Here is a 21,020-nt window from a genome sequence, read left to right on the forward strand (position 1 = left end):
CAATTCAACGCAATAATATTAGTGCTGTCAAACGATTAATTGCATCCAAAATAAGTTTTTGTTTACATAATGTGTGAATTTATTATGCATATATAAATACACACACAGAATATGTTTTGAAAAATGTACATGCGCATATATATAAAAAATATATAAAATTAAACAACATTTTTCTTGAATATATACATGCATATGTGTATTTATATATATATATATATATATATATATATATACACATAATAAAAATACACATTATGCAAACAAAAACTATTTTGGATGTGAGCAATCTCTTGACAGCACTAAATAAAATCTAATAGGATGAATTTCATAACTTCTGTCAAGAGCATGTCTAAATAATATTTCAACTCTAAATAAAGAGAAATAAGGATTTTTTTCCTTACAGAAAATGAAGCCAAAATTTGTGTTTATTATATATGTTTATTTTTTACAGAAAATATTTTTGCATCAAGGTTTCGTTATGGTATTGTAATACAAATATTATATGAAGTCACTATTTTCATGAAAATGTCCTATTACTATAGTGAAAAAAAATTGAATTCTCACTGCTGTAATGAAATTTTGTTTTTATTTGTATATTTTGTGTAGTATTAAAGTAAACCATGAATTACAATAAAGCAAAACATCTAAACATATAACACTTATGAGGGAATAATTAAGGAGAAAAATATGCTTTATTGTCCTGAAAAATAATGTCGAAATGCAAAACTAACTAATCTAATTATTGCTTTTGATTTTGGGGCGAGGACAAGTTTTCCTGAGATTCCACCACTAATATTAGATTATTATTAAGTGTTAATAGAGAAATTGTAAAGCACAGTTTTATGCATTTTCGAGTTGTCTTGTATAATTTCTTCTCTCTTTATCTTCTCTCACATGCTGCTTTGGATGATGACGGGGAACTCATTACTGATCCTTTCACTCATTTTGGAGTTGCAGTTCCTCATATTCTCCCTCTGAGAGTCCATCTGAGCTGCGCTGAGGCCGTTCCTTGTGGTTTTGCTCTCTGATTGGCTGGCTGCTTCTCTTGGGTGTGACATGATCACTATTTCTACATGCTCATTGGCTAATTTTTCAGCTGGCATGGCTACGGACAGCTCTGGATGGTTGCCGCTGGAACGGCGGTTCAGTGCATGCTGGGTACAGGAGAACGAACGCTGTCGAGGTGCGGGTTGAGGAGACAGGAAGTGAGGCGTTGCCGCTCGAGTAACGTCCTGGGTCATCTCCCTCTCCTCGTCCTCCGCCTCTGACGTCACTTCCTGGAGAGTACTGATAGGCCGAGATGGGAGGCCAAGAATCCTGGGGCTGACCAATGCCATTGCTGATTGGTTGGGCGCTGGACGCCAGTTCTGGGGGGAGGAGCATTGCGTTCTTCCCATCTGCCAATCACTGTTGAGAGCAAAACATGAGATCACGTTGGTTAAAGTTGCATATGGTTTTTGAAGGAACATCTGCAGAGGTGACTTACGTAGGCGGAGGTGTTGACATCCCCCTGTGGCTAATGACCCCTGAAAACGAGGCACTTCTTCCAGGTAGACATGGAGGTGAAGCGACCCAAGGAGAACAGACATACGTGCGATCGTCCCAGAGCAGCTCGGTGGTGGGATCTAGAGGAACCGGCGCCCTGTGAACTCTGTGAGCCAACAGGAGCTCGAGGACCTGATGATGTAATCCCTCTCGAGCCACATCCAGTGACCGCCGCCCCTTGTAGTCAGACAGATCCTGATTGGCCCCGTTGAGCAGCAGGAAGCGTGCGGTGTCATAGCAACCGTGGAGAGCTGAGAGAAACAAAGCCGTTTCACCCTATAGAGAAAGATTGAGTTTTATTCCATTAGTATTGGTGGATTACAATTAATCATTCATCAATCTATTGTTCATTCTGTCTATCATTCTGTCTATCTACATATAAATCGTTTAACTGTTTGTTCTCTATCTATCTATCTATCTATCTATCTATCTATCTATCTATCTATCTATCTATCTATCTATCGACAGTGGGGCAAATAAGTATTTGATACATTGCCGATTTTTCAAGTTTTCCCACTTACAAAGACTGGAGAGATCTGTAATTTTCATCGTAGGTACACCTCAACTGTGAGAGATAGAATCTAAAAAAAAATCCAGAAAATCACATTGTATGATTTTTGAATAATTAATTTCCATTTTATTGCATGAAATAAGTATTTGATGACCTACCAACCAGCAAGAACTCTGGCTCTCACAGACCTGTTAGTTTGTCTTTAAGAAGCCCTCCTATCCTCCACTCATTACCTGTATTAATTGCATCTGTTTGAACTCATTACCTGTATAAAAGACACCTGTTCACACACTCAGTCAATAAGACTCCAACCTCTCCACTATGGGCAAGACCAAAGAGCTGTCTAAGGACACTAGGGACAAAATTGTAGACCTGCATAAGGCTGGGATGGGCTACAGGACAATAGGCAAACAGCTTGGTGAGAAGGCAACAACTGTTGGCGCAATTATTAGAAAATGAAAGAAATTCAAGATGACTGTCAATTTCTCTCGGACTGGAGCTCCGTGCAAGATCTCGCCTCGTGGATTATCAGTGATCCTGAGAATGGATTTTCCATCCCAACCGTGATGCATGGGGATCGGAACATCATGCTTTGGGGGTGCTTTTCTGCAAAGGGGACAGGGCGACTGCACCGTATTGAGGGAAGGATGGATGGGGCCATGTATCACGAGATTTTGGGCAACAACCTCCTTCCCTCAGTAAGAGCATTGAAGATGGGTCGTGGCTGGGTCTTCCAGCATGACAATGACCCCAAACACACAGCAAGGGCAACTAAGGAGTGGCTCCGTAAGAAGCATTTCAAGGTCCTGGAGTGGCCTAGCCAGTCTCCAGACCTGAACCCAATAGAAAATCTATGGAGGGAGCTGAAACTACGCGTTACCCAGCGACAGCCCCAAAACCTGAAAGATCTGGAGAAGACCTGTATGGAGGAGTGGGCCAAAATCCCTGCTGCAGTGTGTGCAAACCTGGTCAAGAACTACAGGAAACGTCTGACCTCTGTAATTGTAAACAAAGTTTCTGTACCAAATATTAAGTTCTATTTCTCTATTGTATCAAATACTTATTTAATGCAATAAAATGGAAATGAATTATGCAAAAATCATACAGTGTGACTTTCTGGATTTTTTTTATATTCTGTCACAGTTGAGGTGTACCTACGATGAAAATTACAGATCTCTCCATTCTTTGTAAGTGGGAAAACTACTTATAGTATCAAATACTTATTTGCCCCACTGTATATGTAGTTTTACTATAGTTCTCTCTGTCATTGTCTGTCATTCCATACGTCCATTCATCCATCTACCTCAATTCAAATTTTGAATGGCGCATAACCCCAATTTATTTGATTGGTTACACAAAAGATTGACTTTTTCTTTACCTTATGGTCCTGTAAGTCCACTGCAGCACCGTAGCGAATGAGAGTCCGTGTCAATGGGAGGTCGTTTACTGAGCATGCCCAGTGGAGGGCAGATCTCCCTGGATGAAGAGAATTGGAGATAGAGAGAGAGAGAAAAGATGCAAGAAGGAATTGACAACAAACAGGGCAAGGGTGATCAGGAAATGGCGTGTTGTGGCGCGCAGAGGGGCCAGAAAGTAGTGGACAAAGCCAAAAAATGACATGCGAGCATCCAGGAATGTGTTATGGGAAGGGAAAACAGGAAGCGACAATAAAAGAGGGAAATTTTTGAGAGAGAGAAACAGAGGCATGGCAGGTTAATACATTATTTCCACATTGACCGGGCGCTACAGCACATTAACTGTGTTCTGAATCAGACGTGTTTATCAGGGGTGCTGGAGTGACGCGAGGGAAGCAGGAGGAGACGGAGGACCGCAGTGGGGAGTTCAGGACAGGACAGAGACAGTGACAAAGACAAAACCAGAAAGGGCAAAACACATTACTCCCCAACTGCAAAGGAAACAAAAACTATTCCTGTAATGTATTCTTGAAGACCACTTTGATTGAAGGGACCCGTTCCACATGCAAGGGTTAATGGGGCTCTTACCCGTGTGGTCGGTGTTGTTGACTGGCACTCCGGCTCTCAGGAGCTCCAGAACCACTCGGTCAAGCCCGCTTCTGACAGCTCGGATCAGCACGACCGAGCCGTCCGGACCGCACCACTGCACCGGAGCAGCCTGAGAGAGGACAGCACAAATAATCAGCTCTTCAGAGAGCATGCACAATGATGCAGCATGCAGAAATCTTTTTAATAACATGTATCAAGAGCGTTGTGGTATAATATGTTCTTTAAAGTGCAGGCAGATTGTTAAAATTAAATAAACTCACATTTCTTGGAGGTCTTTGAGGTGTAGGAACTGCATTTCTTTCCCATCCTCTAGGGGGAGCTAATGGTATAAAAGAAAAACACAATTGAAGCACAGTAGCTGTGTCCCATTTCTCCTCCTATCTGTGCTGAATAGTATGCATGATTAGAAATAGCACTCTCTCCATTCATGATGCATTGAAAATAATATGCAAATGTTATTCAGATGCACATGATTTTCAAAGGTCATGTTGGGGATGTAAAACAAGTTTTTCAACATGAATCTGTTGAAAGATTTTCTTGAATCATCACTTGGAAATGTTCACAGAAGTCCCCACATGGCAGTTACATACTTTTAAATGCATAAATAATGCATATATTTATACCGATTCGTTTAATACATTATCTAAATTAATCTAAAAAAAATTTTTTTTAATGAAAATTAAATATTAAACTTAAATTTCAGAAAACTGAAATCAAAAATAAAGCTAAATAGCAATGTCTAATAAAATGTAAAAAAAAAAAAATAACAAAAGCAAATAAATATTACTAAAACCTAAACTAAATTTAAAATGAAAACTGAAAATAAATGCTCATTTAAAATAATAATGATAATAGTAATAAATGCTATAATAGTAGTATATAAAACGAATTAATCACATTAACTGCATTGTTAACATTATACATTATATTGTTTTGTTAATCTTTTATCTTTTGAATCTGCTTGGCTGTTTGTGAAATGATTGTTCCAAAATAAATAATATATATATATATATATATATATATATATATATATATATATATATATATATATATATATAATATGAAGAGAGAATAACTAAATTAACATTTATTGTTCCATCTACTAGGCTGTTTTGCCAAAATGATGGTTTCACAGATATAAAATAACACCCTTCTTTTGTCATTTAAGAGCAAACACATAAATAACACTGAAAAAATATCATTTTTAGCTGTATGCCAGTGAGTGGCTCCTCATTCCAGCAGGTCTCACCCAGCATGCGGGGCTGTTGGTGGTTGAAGTGTTTTTGGTCGGGTGATCTGTGGTCACAGATGGTCTTGTTGATGTCCTCCATGGAGCTCTGGGTCACATCGGTGTCACTTCCGATGTCCAGTTCCTTCCTCAGGGGTCTATAATCAGCGTAAAGGACACGGACAATTCCTCCCCATTAGCACTGTTTCCTCACTCACAGTATGAAAACTCTTCAAAGACCCTCGAGCTCCTTTGAAAATCAGACTCACCGCATACGGATCGCATCCTCGCCGAGGGGCTCCTTGCGACTTTTTCCTGACTCCTTTCCTTTCTTGTTTTTCTTCGTCCCATTTCTGTCTTTATCTCTTCCCGATCGGCTTCTTTTCTCCTCAGAGCGGCGGGACCAGTCCTTGCTGCCATTATTGCTGTAGGTCACCGTGGATCTGTGACGCACCCGCTCTCCTCCCTCTCGCCTCTGTCTTCTTCTCTTTAACCACAGGAACACCACCGTGATGATCACGGCAGCCGCCACACCGAGTCCCGTCGCCACACCGACCACAGGCCACATCCAGGCAGGAGAGGCTTCATGAACTGAAACGTGACATTTAGCAGCTAAATAAAGCTCAGGAATACAAGAAAACATGAAAATGAGGCTAAATGCTAGATCATTAGTGAATAATGATTTCAATTTCAGTTAGTTTCTAACACAAAGCTATTGTATCGTTTCAAAATACTACTTTTATGGTGCTTTTTTGTTGTCATTTTAGAGATAATAGTCATTGTTAGTGAAAATAAATATTGCTGCTTTTTTTGTTAACTAAATATGAAACTAAAACAAAAACTACTAGTAACTGAAATAAAATTTAGATAAATATAAGATGAACAACTAGGCATAATTAAATGAAAATTAGTGTTAGCTGAATCTTAAACAAGTTTACATTGAAGTAGTAAAACTGAAATAAATATAAAGCTATAGATTTTCTTTATTCAAAAAAGTTTAAAAGCACAACTATTTTCTGCAAATAGTTGCATAAAATTAAAAGAAATCTTAAAATAAATAAAATCTCAAAATAATCTCAATAAATACCAAAATAACATGAACATAACTCAATTAAAATTTAGTTTTAAAATAAAATAAGTAAAAGAAAAGCTTAAAATGTAGAATATGGCCTCTTTAAATTTTGCCTTAGCAAACTGAAATTTTAAGTCATAAAATTAACAAAAATAAAGCTATATAGAAATTCAAATGAAATGAAAATTTAAAAAATGTAAACTGAAAAGAAAATGAAAGCGAATTGAAATTATTATTTTTTAATTAAAAAATGAAAAAAATAAGTTTAAATAAGTAAAATAAAAGCTTAAAATGTAGTATATGGCCTCTTTAAATAAAATAAAGATGAAAAAATTAACCCTACAAAACAATTTAAATAAATAAATAAAAGAAGCTAATTGAGAATATTAATAAATACTCATACTAAACACTTTCTGCAGGTAAAATAACAGCATGCTGGTTTGAAATGATAATAGTGAGTAAATATTAGCAGAATTTAAATTTTGCATAAAGTTCTTCTCTAAGTGTCTGAACAGTATGCTTATGTTTTGGCAAAGTACAAAGAATACAAACCGTTGCGCTCCTCCTTGGGCAGTTTCACCTCCTCTCTGGCTCCTATTTCCTCATCGACTCCTCGTACACTGATCACAGCCGCCAGGATCTCTGGGATCATGGGAAACATGGAGGCATGATTCTGTGCCAGGATGGCACGCAGGAAGTGTGCAGCCTCGATGGCATACAGGAAACAGGTGGAGGAAAGATGGGAGCAGGGTCTGTTATCCAGCTGCAGGAATAACACTGACCTGTAATACATTAAAAAAATACAAAAATATAATACTAAATGATTAATTTTGTACATACTTTTTAGGTATATATATATATTTTTTTACAATTGTTTGTTTATATCATGAGTAATTTTGGTGCATAAAAATTTTGATTAACATAGAATATAAAACAATTAAGACAAAACATAAAACGTATAAAACAACAAAGCAGCGAAATGGTGGAAAATAGCTGTGTAAAATTAAATTATTTATTTGACATTATTGTAAGTGTATTTTTTAGCCTTTTCTTCATGGGTTATTTATATCATGAGTATGTTTGGTGCATAATCCCTTGATTAACATGGACTATAAATAAGAAATATAATAAAATAAAATAAAAACTTGAAATGTAGCATATGGCCTCTTTAAAGGATTTATTTTACATAATTTTTAGTTACGTTTTATGCTTTTTACAGTTTATATTATGAGTATTTTTGATGCATAAACATTTGATTAACATGGAATATAAAATTAAATTAAATTAAAATAAAAAAAAATCAATTTAAAAGCTTGAAAAGTAGAATATGGCCCTTTTAACTTAATATTATTAACATTATTTTATAGGTATTTTTTAGGGGTTTATTTATATTAGGAGTATTTTTGGTGCATAACCCCTTTAGGGGAAGTCGTGGCCTAATGGTTAGAGAATTGGACTCGTGATCCAAAGGTTGCGGGTTCGAGTCTCCGGCCGGCAGGGATTGTAGGTGGGGGGAGTGAATGTCCAGCACTCTCTCCACCCTCAATACCACGACTGAGGTGTCCTTGAGCAAGGCACCGAACCTCCAACTGCTTCCCGGGCGCTGCAGCATAAATGGCTGCCCACTGCTCCGGGTGTGTGTTCACGGTGTGTGTGTGTTCACTGCTGTGTGTGTGCACGTTGGATGGGTTAAATGCAGAGCACGAATTCCGAGTATGGGTCACCATACTTGGCTGAATGTCACTTCACTTAATTAACATGGACTATAAAAATAAATACTTAATATTTAATATTTAAAAAAAAAAGTAAAAAAAGAAAGCTTGAAGTGTAGAATATGGCCTCTTTAAATGAAAACATAAGACAGTATCACTAACCCATTGCTGTCATAGGATGGTGTTTGAGCGTACAGCTCGGCGAGCTGTCGGGTGTCCATTGTAAGTAGGTCTGTGGTGGGCTGGAGAGGTGCCATCCCTCTGAGTTTGACGCTGGTCAGCAGGACAGTGCTTAAGGCCCATAATAGAGAGCTGTTCTGGGTCTGACCCCTCTGGAAAGGGATTCTAGTGTGCAGTATGAGGCTCCCTTTGGCCCAGATGGGGTACTGCTTTTTGTGGCAGTCCGAGCCATCCCACCCACAGGGGGCGTTGTTGCAGCCCTGGTCGCAGTGGCCGTTGTCATAATGATTTCGGCAATATTGAATATACCCTAAACTGAGAAAACAAAACATTTTACTTCAAGCATGCATGTAACAAATGATAAATATTTGTGTTGCATTGCAATAAATTCATATGGATATCAGTTGTAAGTTCTTGTGTGAATAGCCTAGGCTAATTATAACAACTGCATCCTCTTATGCTTTATACTCTTTAAAGGCATGCAATTTGATGCATTGTAACTGTGGTTACAATTATTTATGACAAATAATACTTTATTAATACTTTATAAAATCCTATTTAGGTCACGACTGAGTTGTTTGTGAACTAAATATGCTGTAAAAATGTGAGCTATTTAAACCCACCACTGTATGAAATGTTTGAATATGGACATGTCCACATTTGTGTATCACCGTCTCAACGGGGTAAGTTTTTTCGTTTTTAAATACTATGTTATATTTAGATTTTTTTCAATTGTTCGCACACATGACGTATCGGTTACCTAAATTGATATTTTAATATATTTTTAATGTTGGGATAGTGTATGATAGCCCCCCCTCCCCAGGTATTTTGTGCAGTAGGAAAACAAAATGTGAAAATATATTAATTAAAATAACAAAATAAACACTTGATTTAAAATTGAGTACTAATACTCAAGTCTAGAGTAATATTTTGTTAGGGTATCTACTAGATTTCTGTACTTCCTCCACAGCTGGAGTTACTTCTCCTGGTTTGTTTTATGTGATATTATATTAGCATGTTTCACGTTGGTTTCTTACATGCAGGTGCCTTTGTCTTTGAGGCAGTCGAATCCATCTCTCAGACAGTCAGACGTTGAGCACTCCTGATCACATACTCCATTCCCAAACTTGCCATGACATGTATTTCCTTCACTACAGCTGCTGTATGGATCACTAGGGGAGCCTTTTTAGGAAAAGCCAAAGTAAGTATGATTATCATGTAATAGAAATGAGTAGAACACATGGCAATGTCAAGCATGTTTTTGACCTATTAAAAGGGCCCAGGTCACTATAGATGTTCAGCATCATCCAGGCTGGAGTGGGCGGGGCCTTGACCTGAATTCCAGGAGAAACAGGAAACGAGGGGCATGACACAAACAGGAAGTTTCCAGAAGCGATGAACAGCAACAGGAAATGGGGTGGAATGGGAGTGGATGAAGGCAGAAGGGCATTACTGTAGCGATGAGGGATGTAATAGAGAGGGACAATAGCTTTGACAGGTGTGTGAAGTAAAAATCAAGCCCTTATGGCTGAACAATATACCAGAATTTTTATATTGCAAAACACAGAAAGTATAAATGGGTTTACTTTTACATTGTATATATTTTTAAATCCTACAATATATGCTTATGTACTACAGTACTGCAAAAATTTTGTTGAAGGAAATTTGACATGACAACTGAACAATATCACACAAAAAAATCTCTTCAAAAAATTTCACATTCAATATCTCATTTTTGTATGTCTGCTAAAAATCTTGTAGATTTGTATTTTTCCTCTTAGCATTTTCTCCATTGAAGTGAAGTGAAGTGAAGTGACATACGGCCAAGTATGGTGACCCATACTCGGAATTCGTGCTCTGCATTTAACCCATCCAAAGTACACACACACAGCAGTGCACACACACACACCGTGAACACACACCCGGAGCAGTGGGCAGCCATTTATGCTGCGGCGCCCGGGGAGCAGTTGGGGGTTCGGTGCCTTGCTCAAGGGCACCTCAGTCGTGGTATTGAGGGTGGAGAGAGCGCTGGACATTCACTCCCCCCACCTACAATCCCTGCCGGCCCGAGACTCGAACCCGCAACCTTTGGATTATGAGTCCGACTCTCTAACCATTAGGCAAAATACAGAAAGTACATATGGACAAATTGATCAAGTAGATACTTACACACACACACACACACACACACACACACACACACACACACACACACACACACACACACACACACACACACACATATATACACACACACATTATATTTTTTATAAAATGCTTTTTTTTAAATTAGAATATATTTACTTTGTGGGTCTGAGATTAAGTTACACCCAATACATATTTTAGATTTTATTTCAGAAATATTACATATTTTTACAAAAAAGGAAAAACTAATAATATCTAATAAAACTAATAATCAAAATAGAATCTTTAATTAATTTGCATGTTTGTTAATGTTTAATTTAATAAACATGTAATACATATCTAATATCTATTATCTAATAATATATCTAATATCAAGTTTCTAATCGTTTGCCTTCAAATTGAAGTTATAAAAACAATTAGTGAATATTCTATATTAGTCCTGTCTTATTTGCAGCTAGTAAGTGGGTCTTAGAATATCCGGCAATCATCAAATCATCATGCAGTCATCTGTGTCCATCATTCATTCATCCATCAGTTCTGTCCACAGGAAACTGAACTTGACTCACCATGAGATAATGTGCAGAGAGTCCATACGATGAAGGAGAATCTCACAGTCAGGTGCATCTCTGAACACACAGACGAGTCAGGAGTTAGTCAAGTTCCTCTTGATTTGACAAATCAACCCCTTCGAGTATGAATCACCAAGAACAAGACCTGGTGTCTTCTCATTTGAGGCTGCTCTTATGTCTTCAGAGAGTCTTGGATGGTTTCTTCAGATGGATGCAGCATTATCAGTCCAGTATTACTGTGTGAACGTTCATGTCTACACCCTCAACAGCTCCCTCCCTGAATTTGTCCCTCATTCTTTTTCAGAAGCACGGCGGATATCTGGACGACTTCCTGCCACTGTGTGCAAAAGAATAGGAGCGAGTGTGTGTGTGTGTGTGTGTGTGTGTGAATCTGAAAGGTCATTATTATTTTACTGCATGAGGAAATTTGACAGGACAATTGAACAATACCACACACACAAAAAACTTTACTTCCTTGTGTTCAAACTAGACATAATATCTCATTTTTATAAATATGCTAGAAGTCCTATACATTTGTGTTTCTTTTTTCAGCATTTTCTAGGTTGAAGCTGGATATATACACTACTGTTAAAAGGTTTGGGGTCAGTACGATTATGAAATTAATACTTTTATTAAGCAAGGGCATGATAAGATGATCAAAATGGATAGTAAAGACATTTATAATGTTACACAAGATTTATATTTGAAATAAACGCTCTTTCTGTTCATCAAAGTATTATTAAAAAATGTTTTCCACAGAACTATTAAGCAGCACAACTCTATAATAATCAGAAATGTTTCTCGAGCAGCAAATCAACATATTAGAATGATTTCTGGATCATGTGACACTGAAGACTGGATTAAAGATGCTGAAAATTCAGCTTTGCATCACGGAGAAAAGTTTTTTTTTGTGTGTGTGGATTTGTGGAGTTATGCAAGCAAGACACAGAGACTGAAAGAATACCTTTTTTTAAGTTACTAAGGTGCTTTGTTGTTTTAACTTGCCACAATGGTGTATTTAGATATTTTTATTCAGTGTAAATATGTAGCTGACAAAATGAATAGGCTACTTGTATAAATTCAGTTGCAGTTATCTTTATGCTGCATTTATGAGAAGAAAGAGGAGGTTACACGGGTTATGTAATTAATATTCATGAGTTATGCTCAGATGGGATTTTCCTTGCTGTTCTTACTTTCGGTTTCAGATTTGAAACTTGTGTAGGTTACACGAGCAGCACTCTTATTTATCTTCTTTATTCACTGTTTTAAACTATAATGTGACGTCGACATTGAAAACATATTAAAGCAGATTTTCAGTAGTATCAACTAACAAGGTACGTATTGTTTCCTTCTTTCTGTTGTCAACATGCAGTGCTGGGAACTCTTTAATCTCACACAATACTTAAACAATGAAGAATTATTCACAACTTTGACTGCTACTTTGATATCAAATGGATTAAGTACCCCAAAAATGCATTGAACGTAAATGAACATAATTTTTAGAGTGAAAGTGAAAGTGAATTATACGAAACCAATAACAAAGAATACCATTGTTTTACTTTGAACATGATAATGGCATGCTGTGGTTTCATAAAAGCTGTTTTTTTGCACGTGCTATTCTGGTTGTTTGCAATTGCAAATGTGTTTGTTCTGTGATTTTACTCAGATATTTTGTTTTCTCTACTTTGCCAGTGCTGGAGATGAAGGAGAAGATGGCCGTTCCTCTGTTCGCCGTGATGGCAGTGTGTGTAGATGTGTGTGCCGTGATGTTCATTGGTGCAATGCAGCTCTCCCCGTCCTTCATCAATAACACCTTCATCCTGCTGTGGGCCGGTGGACTGCTCCGAACATGTCTCCTCCTCTTCATCTCCTTCACCTACCCTGGCAGCCCGGCGTGGATGAGAGGATTTGAGGGGGTGCAGACGGCTGTAGTTCATGGTCTTCTCTATCCAGTGTATATTTCTTTCCTCTGTGCTTGTGACAGGTCTACAGTGGAGCTGGTGTGGGGCTGGCACACCTGTCAAGGGGTAAGATGTGTTTACAGACACCTGGAAGAGTATTATAAATGTCAGGTGTGTAGATACAGTGGTATTTTGTATTAAAGTCCTATTATGTTTCAGCTCCTGCAGGGCTATGTGGTGTTGGCTTTGTCTCTGTTGCTGTGGAAACGCTATGTTCCCAATCTCCTCCCGACAGCCAAAAGGCAGAAAACAGAGCAGAAGGGAAAAACTTCACTGCAAAGGCTGCTGGGATACATGAAGCCTTTCAGTGACCGTTTCGCAGTAGTCTTCTTCTTTGTGGTTATTTCTTCATTAGGTAAAAACATGCTTATGTGTTGTGTCATACATATCTATGAACGTCTTCTATTTCATTTTAGGACTCAAAGTGGGATTTAACAATTTTGCAAAAAATAATTTTAGATGCCACAGAGCCCCAAATATGATGATTCTTCTTCAAAGGTCCCAAATCCTGAAAATTAAAAAGGCAGCTATATATATATTTTTTTCATGTATAAAGAAAGACCCAATTTATATAGTAAATATTAATATTATAAATATGTTTAAAATATAATTTGGTAAATGTTTATAGTACTGTTAGATGCACTATTTATTTATTTGTTTATTTATTAAAACCAAATGTATATTATTTAATTTTAATCAGTTTATGAATTCATTTAAAATTATTATTATTATCTATAATATGTGTTTTATATATTATATATATATACACATACACACACGTTACAGTTTTTCTCATACTGGCCATTAAAAAAATAATTTCATGTTATTATATATAAATTAGAGTTTTTCTCTTTTGAAACAATATTTCACATGACATGTCTGTTTATGACCTGTAAATAATTACCTTGAAATCTAGCCTCCAGTGTAATTTAAAACTATAGTCTGACAAACGAAAGAAAGATAAATGTGATCTAATGTTACTTTTAGTTTCACTTTGGTCAAGTTTGCTCTGATAATTGTTCAGTTCACAAAATCATGCCAAGTTTGCAAACACAGTAAACTTTTCAGCTGAACATATTGATTCTTCTCTACAGAGATGAGACATTTTAATGCTTTGATTGCAGAATAATATGGGCCACTGATCATAAATCTTGTATCTTTTATCTGTAAGCAAATTAGAAGATATTGGCACGAATGTTAAAATGCGAATTTGCATGCATATTGTTCTGCAGGTGAAATGGCGATTCCTCATTACACTGGTAAAATGACAGACTGGATCACGAATGAAGATGAACCCGAGGCCTTTAACCATGCTATCACTGTCATGACACTGATGACCATTATGAGGTAGGACCAAGAAAGACAATCTTTCTTACACCACTGTTCAAAAGTTTAGGTCACTGCAAAGCAAAGACACATTCAAATCGATCAAAAGTGACAGTAAAGCATTTATAATTTTACATATAATGTTACATTTATAAAGTTTCAATTAAACATTTTCTTTTCATAAAAGAATCCTGAAAATGTATCACGGTTTGCACAAAAATATTAAGCTGTTTACAGCATTTATGATATTAGAATGATTTCTGAAGGATCATGTGACACTGAAGACTGGAGTAATGATGCTGAAAATTCAGCTTTTATCACAGGAATAAATTACATTTTGAAATATATTCAAGTAGCTAACATTCCTTTTAAATTGTAATAATATATCACAGTTTATACTGTAAAAGTAAACAGCTTCTCAAATGCATTAAAGATAAATGCACATCTCAGGATTTCCACCTGTTTTCTGCAGCGCTGTGTGTGAGTTTGTGTGTGACCTGATCTACAACATCACCATGAGCCGAATACACACGTCCATCCAAGGACTCGTCTTCCAGTCTGTGCTGAAGCAGGATATTGCGTTCTTTGATAAAGCTTCCACAGGTAAAACTGCACACATATTCCATTAGTGCTGGTTTTTGAACACTGGTGTCTTTTATCATATAACTGCTGCTATCCTGATTGTTTTAATGCATGCTGTCACGGTTTTCTGTTCAGGGGACATTGTGTCTCGCATCACCACCGACACCAACACCATGAGTGAGTCTCTGAGTGAGAAGTTGAGTCTGCTCATGTGGTACTTCATGCGTGTCATCTTCCTGTTCGGCTCCATGCTGCTGCTCTCCACCAGGCTGTCCATCTTCACCGCACTCGGCCTCCCCATCATCTGGATCATCCCAGAATTTTCCGGCCAGTTTTACCAGGTAAGATTAATATACAGTAGTCAACATTTGAAGTGTATCAAAAAACTAAACAACTAAACTTCAAATGTTGACTATATAAAGTCATACTTAAGATTTCTCACACAAAATGCATCAAAATTTAGTCATGATTTGGTCAGAACATGATCATTTTCAGTAATAACCTTTCATTTTTACAATTAATATAATAATTGATACATTTAATATATATTACCATATTAATCACGGATAACTAGGTAAATATATTTTTTAACTAATAGATATAATCATATTACCTCAATTGATTAATTATAGTACAAGGCAATTATTCTTTGTATTAGAAGTTTTCTGAAATGTTATGTCAGAAGGGTCATTGTGTAATTAAATACCCCATCATTTACATACATTTCAAGAACAAAAATATGAACATCGAATAAGGCAGGTTCAAAATTCTTATTTTAAAAATCTTACTGTGGGTAAAAATAAAACTGTAAAGTTTGGTGTATGTAAGTGGCTTTTTCTAATTTTCAGAAAATAGCCTTTAAATATATGTAATAAAAATTGACAGACAAAATAGAGAAAATTTAATAAAAAAGGCATTTGTTTCGAATGTTTTCTTTCCACTAGTCTGAGAGAAGACATATCATGAACGCAAAATAGCCCAAAGCTCAAAATTGAGCAGTGCATTAAAAAAAGGGTTTTGGCTGTAGAGTCTTGCCTTAAGACTTCTATGGACAAAGAAAATTAAAAATAGGTTATTTTTGATAAATTTTATGTGACTGAAATAAAATGAAGCAGCTTTTTCCTAATGTTGGGTGTGCAGATGTTTCTAATGATACCTTGAAATTTGCTGGTGGTTTTCTTTAGTTCATCGAGTGCATCGAGAGCATTTGTGTTTATGTGTGATAATGTTTTTCCCATAGAAACTTTCTGTACAAGTGCAAGGATCTCTTGCCAAGGCCAATGATGTTGCCACGGAAACCTTTTCTTCCATGAAGACAGTGAGGAGCTTTGCAAACGAGGATGGAGAAACCGAGAGGTACAGGAAGTGCTTAGAGGACACATATGCCCTGGATAAAGTGGAAGCCGCAGCATATGCAGCCTCAACGTGGACCAATAGTGTAAGTGTTTTATTGGTATACTGACAAGCTTTCATTTGGCTCCACATGCCATATCACAACAGGAATATGCCATTGAAGCATATCTTCATTTAAAATGTATATATTTGTTTTAATTTTTGCATTAAAATGTAAAAAAAAAGCAATATAAGTGAATTTGATTAAAAGATATTTGCAAATTTTTGTAAAATTATTTAAAATGATTAAAAATTTTATACATTTAAATATAATGTAGTTGGATATAATGCAACATGTACATTTGACCCAATGGCCCTCAATCAAGTTTGATGTTTGTATTAAAAACCTTGGGTACCTCTGCTTTAGAAAACTGCTTTGTATATTAAAGCAGTTTGCATGAATATTTACTCTATATTTTTAATGCATCTTGAAGTCAATGTTTGAAATCAAATGTGCATTTTTCAGATGTCCAGTCTGGCTTTGAAAGTCAGTATACTGTACTATGGAGGGCGGCTTGTGACAGGAAGTGATGTCAGTAGTGGTGATCTGGTGTCTTTTGTGCTGTATGAGCTTCAGTTCACATCAGCTGTGGAGGTAAGACTTCAAATGCTATCTGTTTGACCTCAGGCATCATGCTAAACAAGTATCACTGTTTAGACGAACCCCTAATGCTTAGTATTAAACTTTAGGAATGCTCTGCATGCACCCACAACACCTTAGCATTGTTGTGGCAAATTTTGCATAGAAAAACACTACTTTGAGTTTGCTTTTGTGGCTTTAAACCGATGCTTCTTCTATCACAGGTACTGATGTCATACTGGCCGCATGTAAAGAAGGCAGTCGGTGCTTCAGAGAAAATCTTTGAGTACGTGGACCGAAAGCCTGACATTCCTCCAGATGGATCCCTCACTCCTCAAAGTCTAACAGGACATGTGCAATTCAAAAATATCACATTTGCTTATCCAAAGCGACCAGACACTAATGTGCTAAAAGTATGTATCGAAAATCTCAGTAAAAATGTCCTATTATATTTTACAAAATCAAAAAAAAAGAAAGTAGTTAGTAATTTTTTGCCGGTCTTTCTAGAACATTTCTCTTGCGCTGAAGCCAGGCCAGATCACAGCTCTGGTGGGTCCATCAGGTTCTGGAAAAAGCACTATTGTGAGTTTGCTGGAGAGATTTTACCAGCCTCAAAACGGGGAGATTTTATTGGACCAGAAGCCACTACTGGAGTACAAGAACCAATATCTACATGAGAAGGTAATCCTATTCTTTTCAATATACACTCTCAGAAAAAAAGGTACAAAAGCTGTCACTGGGGTGGTACCCTTTCAAAAGGTACACTTATTTATGCCTAAAGGGTGCATAGTAGTACCTTAAAGGTACATTTTAGTACCTTTTAAAAGTGTACCGCCCCAGTGACAGGTTTTGTACCTTTTTTCTGAGAGTGTACTAATAGCTGCATCTATTTAAATAAATAAAAGTGACTTTTTCTTTGTCTGAATTCTTTGTTTGCTGATCTTGTTTAATCTCCACCCTCTTCAGATTACTGTGGTGTCACAGGAGCCAGTTCTGTTTGCTCGGTCAGTGCGGGAAAACATCAAATATGGCAAAGAAAATGCCTCGGATGAGGAAATGCGTGCTGCTGCCAAGCTGGCCAATGCAGATGACTTCATTGCCAATTTACCTAAAGGATATGACACAGGTGAGTCTTAAAGTAACTGTCCACCCAAAAATGAAAAATGTGTGGAAAATGTATTCACCCTCAGGCCATCAGAGATGTAGATGAGTTTGTTTCTTCATCTGAGCAGGTTTGGAGAAATGTAGCATTACATCACTTGCTCACCAGTGGATCCTCTGCTGTGAATGGGTGCCGTCTGAACTTTTATTGGTAAAGTGTTGCTTCTGGCCAAAATACAAGTCCATAATTCATAATAACACTTCATCCACTGAAAAAGTCAATTTCCTGTAGTCATCGCATATCAAAGTCCTCCAACATATAAATGTTTTTACTCATAAACTATGTTTTATCTGTGCATATTTATCTCCTGATTCTGAATTTTTCACTGGAGAAGGCACTATTATGGTAGAGGACTCATATTTTAGCCAGAAGCAACAGTATGAATGTTAAAAACATCTAGATGGATTTTTTTTTCTCTCTTTACAAGGCATTAATTTTTGGACTGGAATGGTTGTGGATCATTTGTGGATTATTTTTTGATGTTTTCATCAGCTGTTTGGACTCTCATTCTGACGGCACCCATTCATTGCAGTGCATCCTTGGTGAGCATTTAAAGTTTAAAAGTTGTTTGAGAAAGTAACACGTGTTGTTTTGTGTTTGTCAGATGCTGGAGAGAAGGGCGGTCAGGTTTCCGGAGGTCAGAAGCAGCGTATCGCCATCGCCAGAGCTCTGATTCAGAAACCGCAGATTCTAGTGCTTGATGATGCTACTAGTTCCCTGGACACCGAGAGTGAACACAGGGTAAGAGGCACACTTATTGCCACCATGAAAACACCTGATTTAAACGATTAGGAACGGGCTGGGTAATGTATTGAATATTCACGGTGCGTGTGCGATAACTTTGCATTAAACTGCATTATGAATATTGCAATTACCTTTTATTGGAATCATTTTCATGACAAATCACTTTAAAATTCGGCCATTAAGTTAACTAAAGAGCATATCACTATTAACAAATGTTTGTGATTTGCATCTGATTTTAAGTCCAGTAGTAATAAGCTTAATGCGTTCTTGTGAATCAGTTCAAACTGCCTTAAAGAAACAATTGAAATGATGTCTCCTCTGAAAATAAATAAATAAATAAAAGCATTTGTAAGGCATTTAAGAGCAAATGAGTAATTATGTATTTATACCAAACATCACCTAAGTTTGAAAAATATCAAGATGCTTTGTCTTTGATTAGTGGCTCCTTGGGTGTGAGTGTGACATTCCCTGATCTTGGGTTCTCGTCCACTTCTTCTCAGGTGTACAGCGCTCTGCGGAAGGAGCTGAAGAACTGTACGGTGCTGCTCATCTCTCACAGACTGAGCGGCGTGGAAAACGCAGATCACATCATCTTCCTCCGAGAAGGGGAAGTGGCCGAGGAAGGGAACCATCAAGAACTGCAGGCCAAAGATGGATTCTACGCAGAGTTCGTGAAACAACAGAATACTTCAATCCATCGCAACACTGAAGACGTCACAAACTCCGGCCAATGATCTAGACCAGCTGCTCTACATTTAATCTGAGCCAGCACAAATCAGATTACAAATCTGTGCATTTGTTCTCCATTAGCACATATTTCTCAGCTTTTCAATTATGTAAATTCTACTAGTGTTTTAAAATTAGGTGTAAATATCACAAAAATGCAAGAAACGATATGGGTGAATCTCACTGAAATATGTCCAGGTTTCCTAATACATCAAAATAAAATAATTTTAATGTATTTTTAACATATTTTTAGGGAACCTATTTTATTTGTTATATTTCCCCAACTCACATTACTATAATGTGGTTTACTTTTGAGCCCTATATAATTCAAAGCCTTAAAATGCATAGCATGCACAAAAAGTAACTACTACACACATATTATTTTTCATAGTGTTTACAAGAGTATCCATTGGACATGTATTGTATTTCCCATGTATTATGTAATGCATCACATTAAATTGCACAGGTGTATTTTTAGTTGCACTAAACTAATTTGTTTACTTGATTTAAAACTAGGATTAAAATTAAAATTAGGAATATATATTTTTTTTCTTTATTTGCCTTTTTATTATCATTTAGTCATTTAGCAGACGCTTTTATCCAAATGAGGACAATAGAAGCAATCAAACCAAAAAAAGAGCAACTACATGCACATTTTTGTTTTGTTTTTGAAAAGGAGTAGATAGAATATAGAAAAAATAACAATAAAAGAATATTAATAAAAATAATATTTTTATGCATCCTTTTCCTTTTTTATTTCTGGATGAAATATGTCCTGTTCTTGACATATTTCCTGAGACTCACCCATATACTGTTAGCCAGGGCTTATAAATCACTTGTAATATCAGCAAAGTACTTCAACCATGTCTTTTTTTTTTTTTTTTTTTTAGTTAGTTATGGTATTTGTGTTTTTCTATGGTTGATATGTTCATGTAAATAAACATAGTGCTTTGTAACTTGATTAATTTGGCATTTTAAAACATTATTGCTTGACAGATGTTGATTATGGCATGTGTTTGCCCAGTAATGTTTGATAATGAAAAGATCTTGAAAAGATATTTTAGGACCATTGATAATTCAAAAATAATGCTAGAATAACACCTGCTCATATAGACTTGCACTGTAGCACACATCCACACAAAATAAAAGATTAATAGGTGAATCAGAAAAAATATATTTATATTTTATTATTTAAAAAAAAAGTAAATGAAGTTGAAATGAAGGGACATATTTGCTTATGAATATAAAACTTGGAGGTTAACTATTTTTATATCTTTCAAAATATATGAAGTAATTTAATCAGAAGCTTAATTAACATGCTAAATAAATTATATTGTAGATTTAAAAAAATAAATAAAATGAAAACAAACAGTTTAGTTTCCTTATCATCCTCACAAAATCCTCACTAGATGGTAACCGTGAGTCATATATAATAAACTCCGTCAAAGCGCACTGCACATGGGCGGTTCTAGCGCTGCGGAAGGACTTGACACTAAACCAATAAGAAACCAGCTTCGGAGGCGGGACGAATTCTGATTGGTCAGTGGCGTTCTTATATAAA

General features: G+C 36.4%; 2 protein-coding genes across 3 annotated transcripts; one reads left to right on the forward strand and one right to left on the reverse strand.

Moving 5' to 3' along the window:
• Positions 1-395: 395 nt before the first annotated feature.
• Positions 396-11,307, reverse strand: LOC306877552 (uncharacterized protein). 2 transcript variants are annotated; one of them, XM_079429383.1, is made up of 11 exons: positions 10,984-11,307; positions 9,310-9,454; positions 8,255-8,587; positions 6,933-7,162; positions 5,578-5,899; positions 5,330-5,466; positions 4,341-4,399; positions 4,060-4,189; positions 3,435-3,532; positions 1,487-1,821; positions 396-1,407 (listed from the first exon to the last, which is right to left on the reverse strand). In XM_079429383.1, exons 1-11 carry the CDS (start codon positions 11,039-11,041, stop codon positions 891-893), a joined length of 2,364 nt encoding a protein of 787 aa, XP_079285509.1. In that variant the 5' UTR covers positions 11,042-11,307; the 3' UTR covers positions 396-890. The 2 variants fall into 2 exon arrangements, with proteins under 2 accessions (XP_079285509.1, XP_079285510.1); XM_079429384.1 differs by lacking the exons at positions 8,255-8,587; positions 9,310-9,454 and having other exon boundaries at positions 448-1,407; positions 10,984-11,275.
• An 870-nt stretch (positions 11,308-12,177) lies between these two features.
• On the forward strand, positions 12,178-20,421 carry LOC306877701 (antigen peptide transporter 1-like). Its single transcript, XM_079429615.1, has 13 exons — positions 12,178-12,320; positions 12,679-13,013; positions 13,107-13,302; positions 14,180-14,294; positions 14,746-14,876; positions 14,991-15,196; positions 16,096-16,293; positions 16,714-16,842; positions 17,052-17,240; positions 17,335-17,508; positions 17,794-17,953; positions 18,594-18,730; positions 19,234-20,421. The coding sequence occupies exons 2-13, from the start codon at positions 12,687-12,689 to the stop codon at positions 19,465-19,467; spliced, it is 2,196 nt and encodes a 731-aa protein (XP_079285741.1). The 5' UTR covers positions 12,178-12,320; positions 12,679-12,686; the 3' UTR covers positions 19,468-20,421.
• Positions 20,422-21,020: the final 599 nt, after the last annotated feature.

Source organism: Barbus barbus (genome assembly GCF_936440315.1).
Source record: "Barbus barbus genome assembly, chromosome: 12".
Lineage (NCBI taxonomy): Eukaryota > Metazoa > Chordata > Actinopteri > Cypriniformes > Cyprinidae > Barbus > Barbus barbus.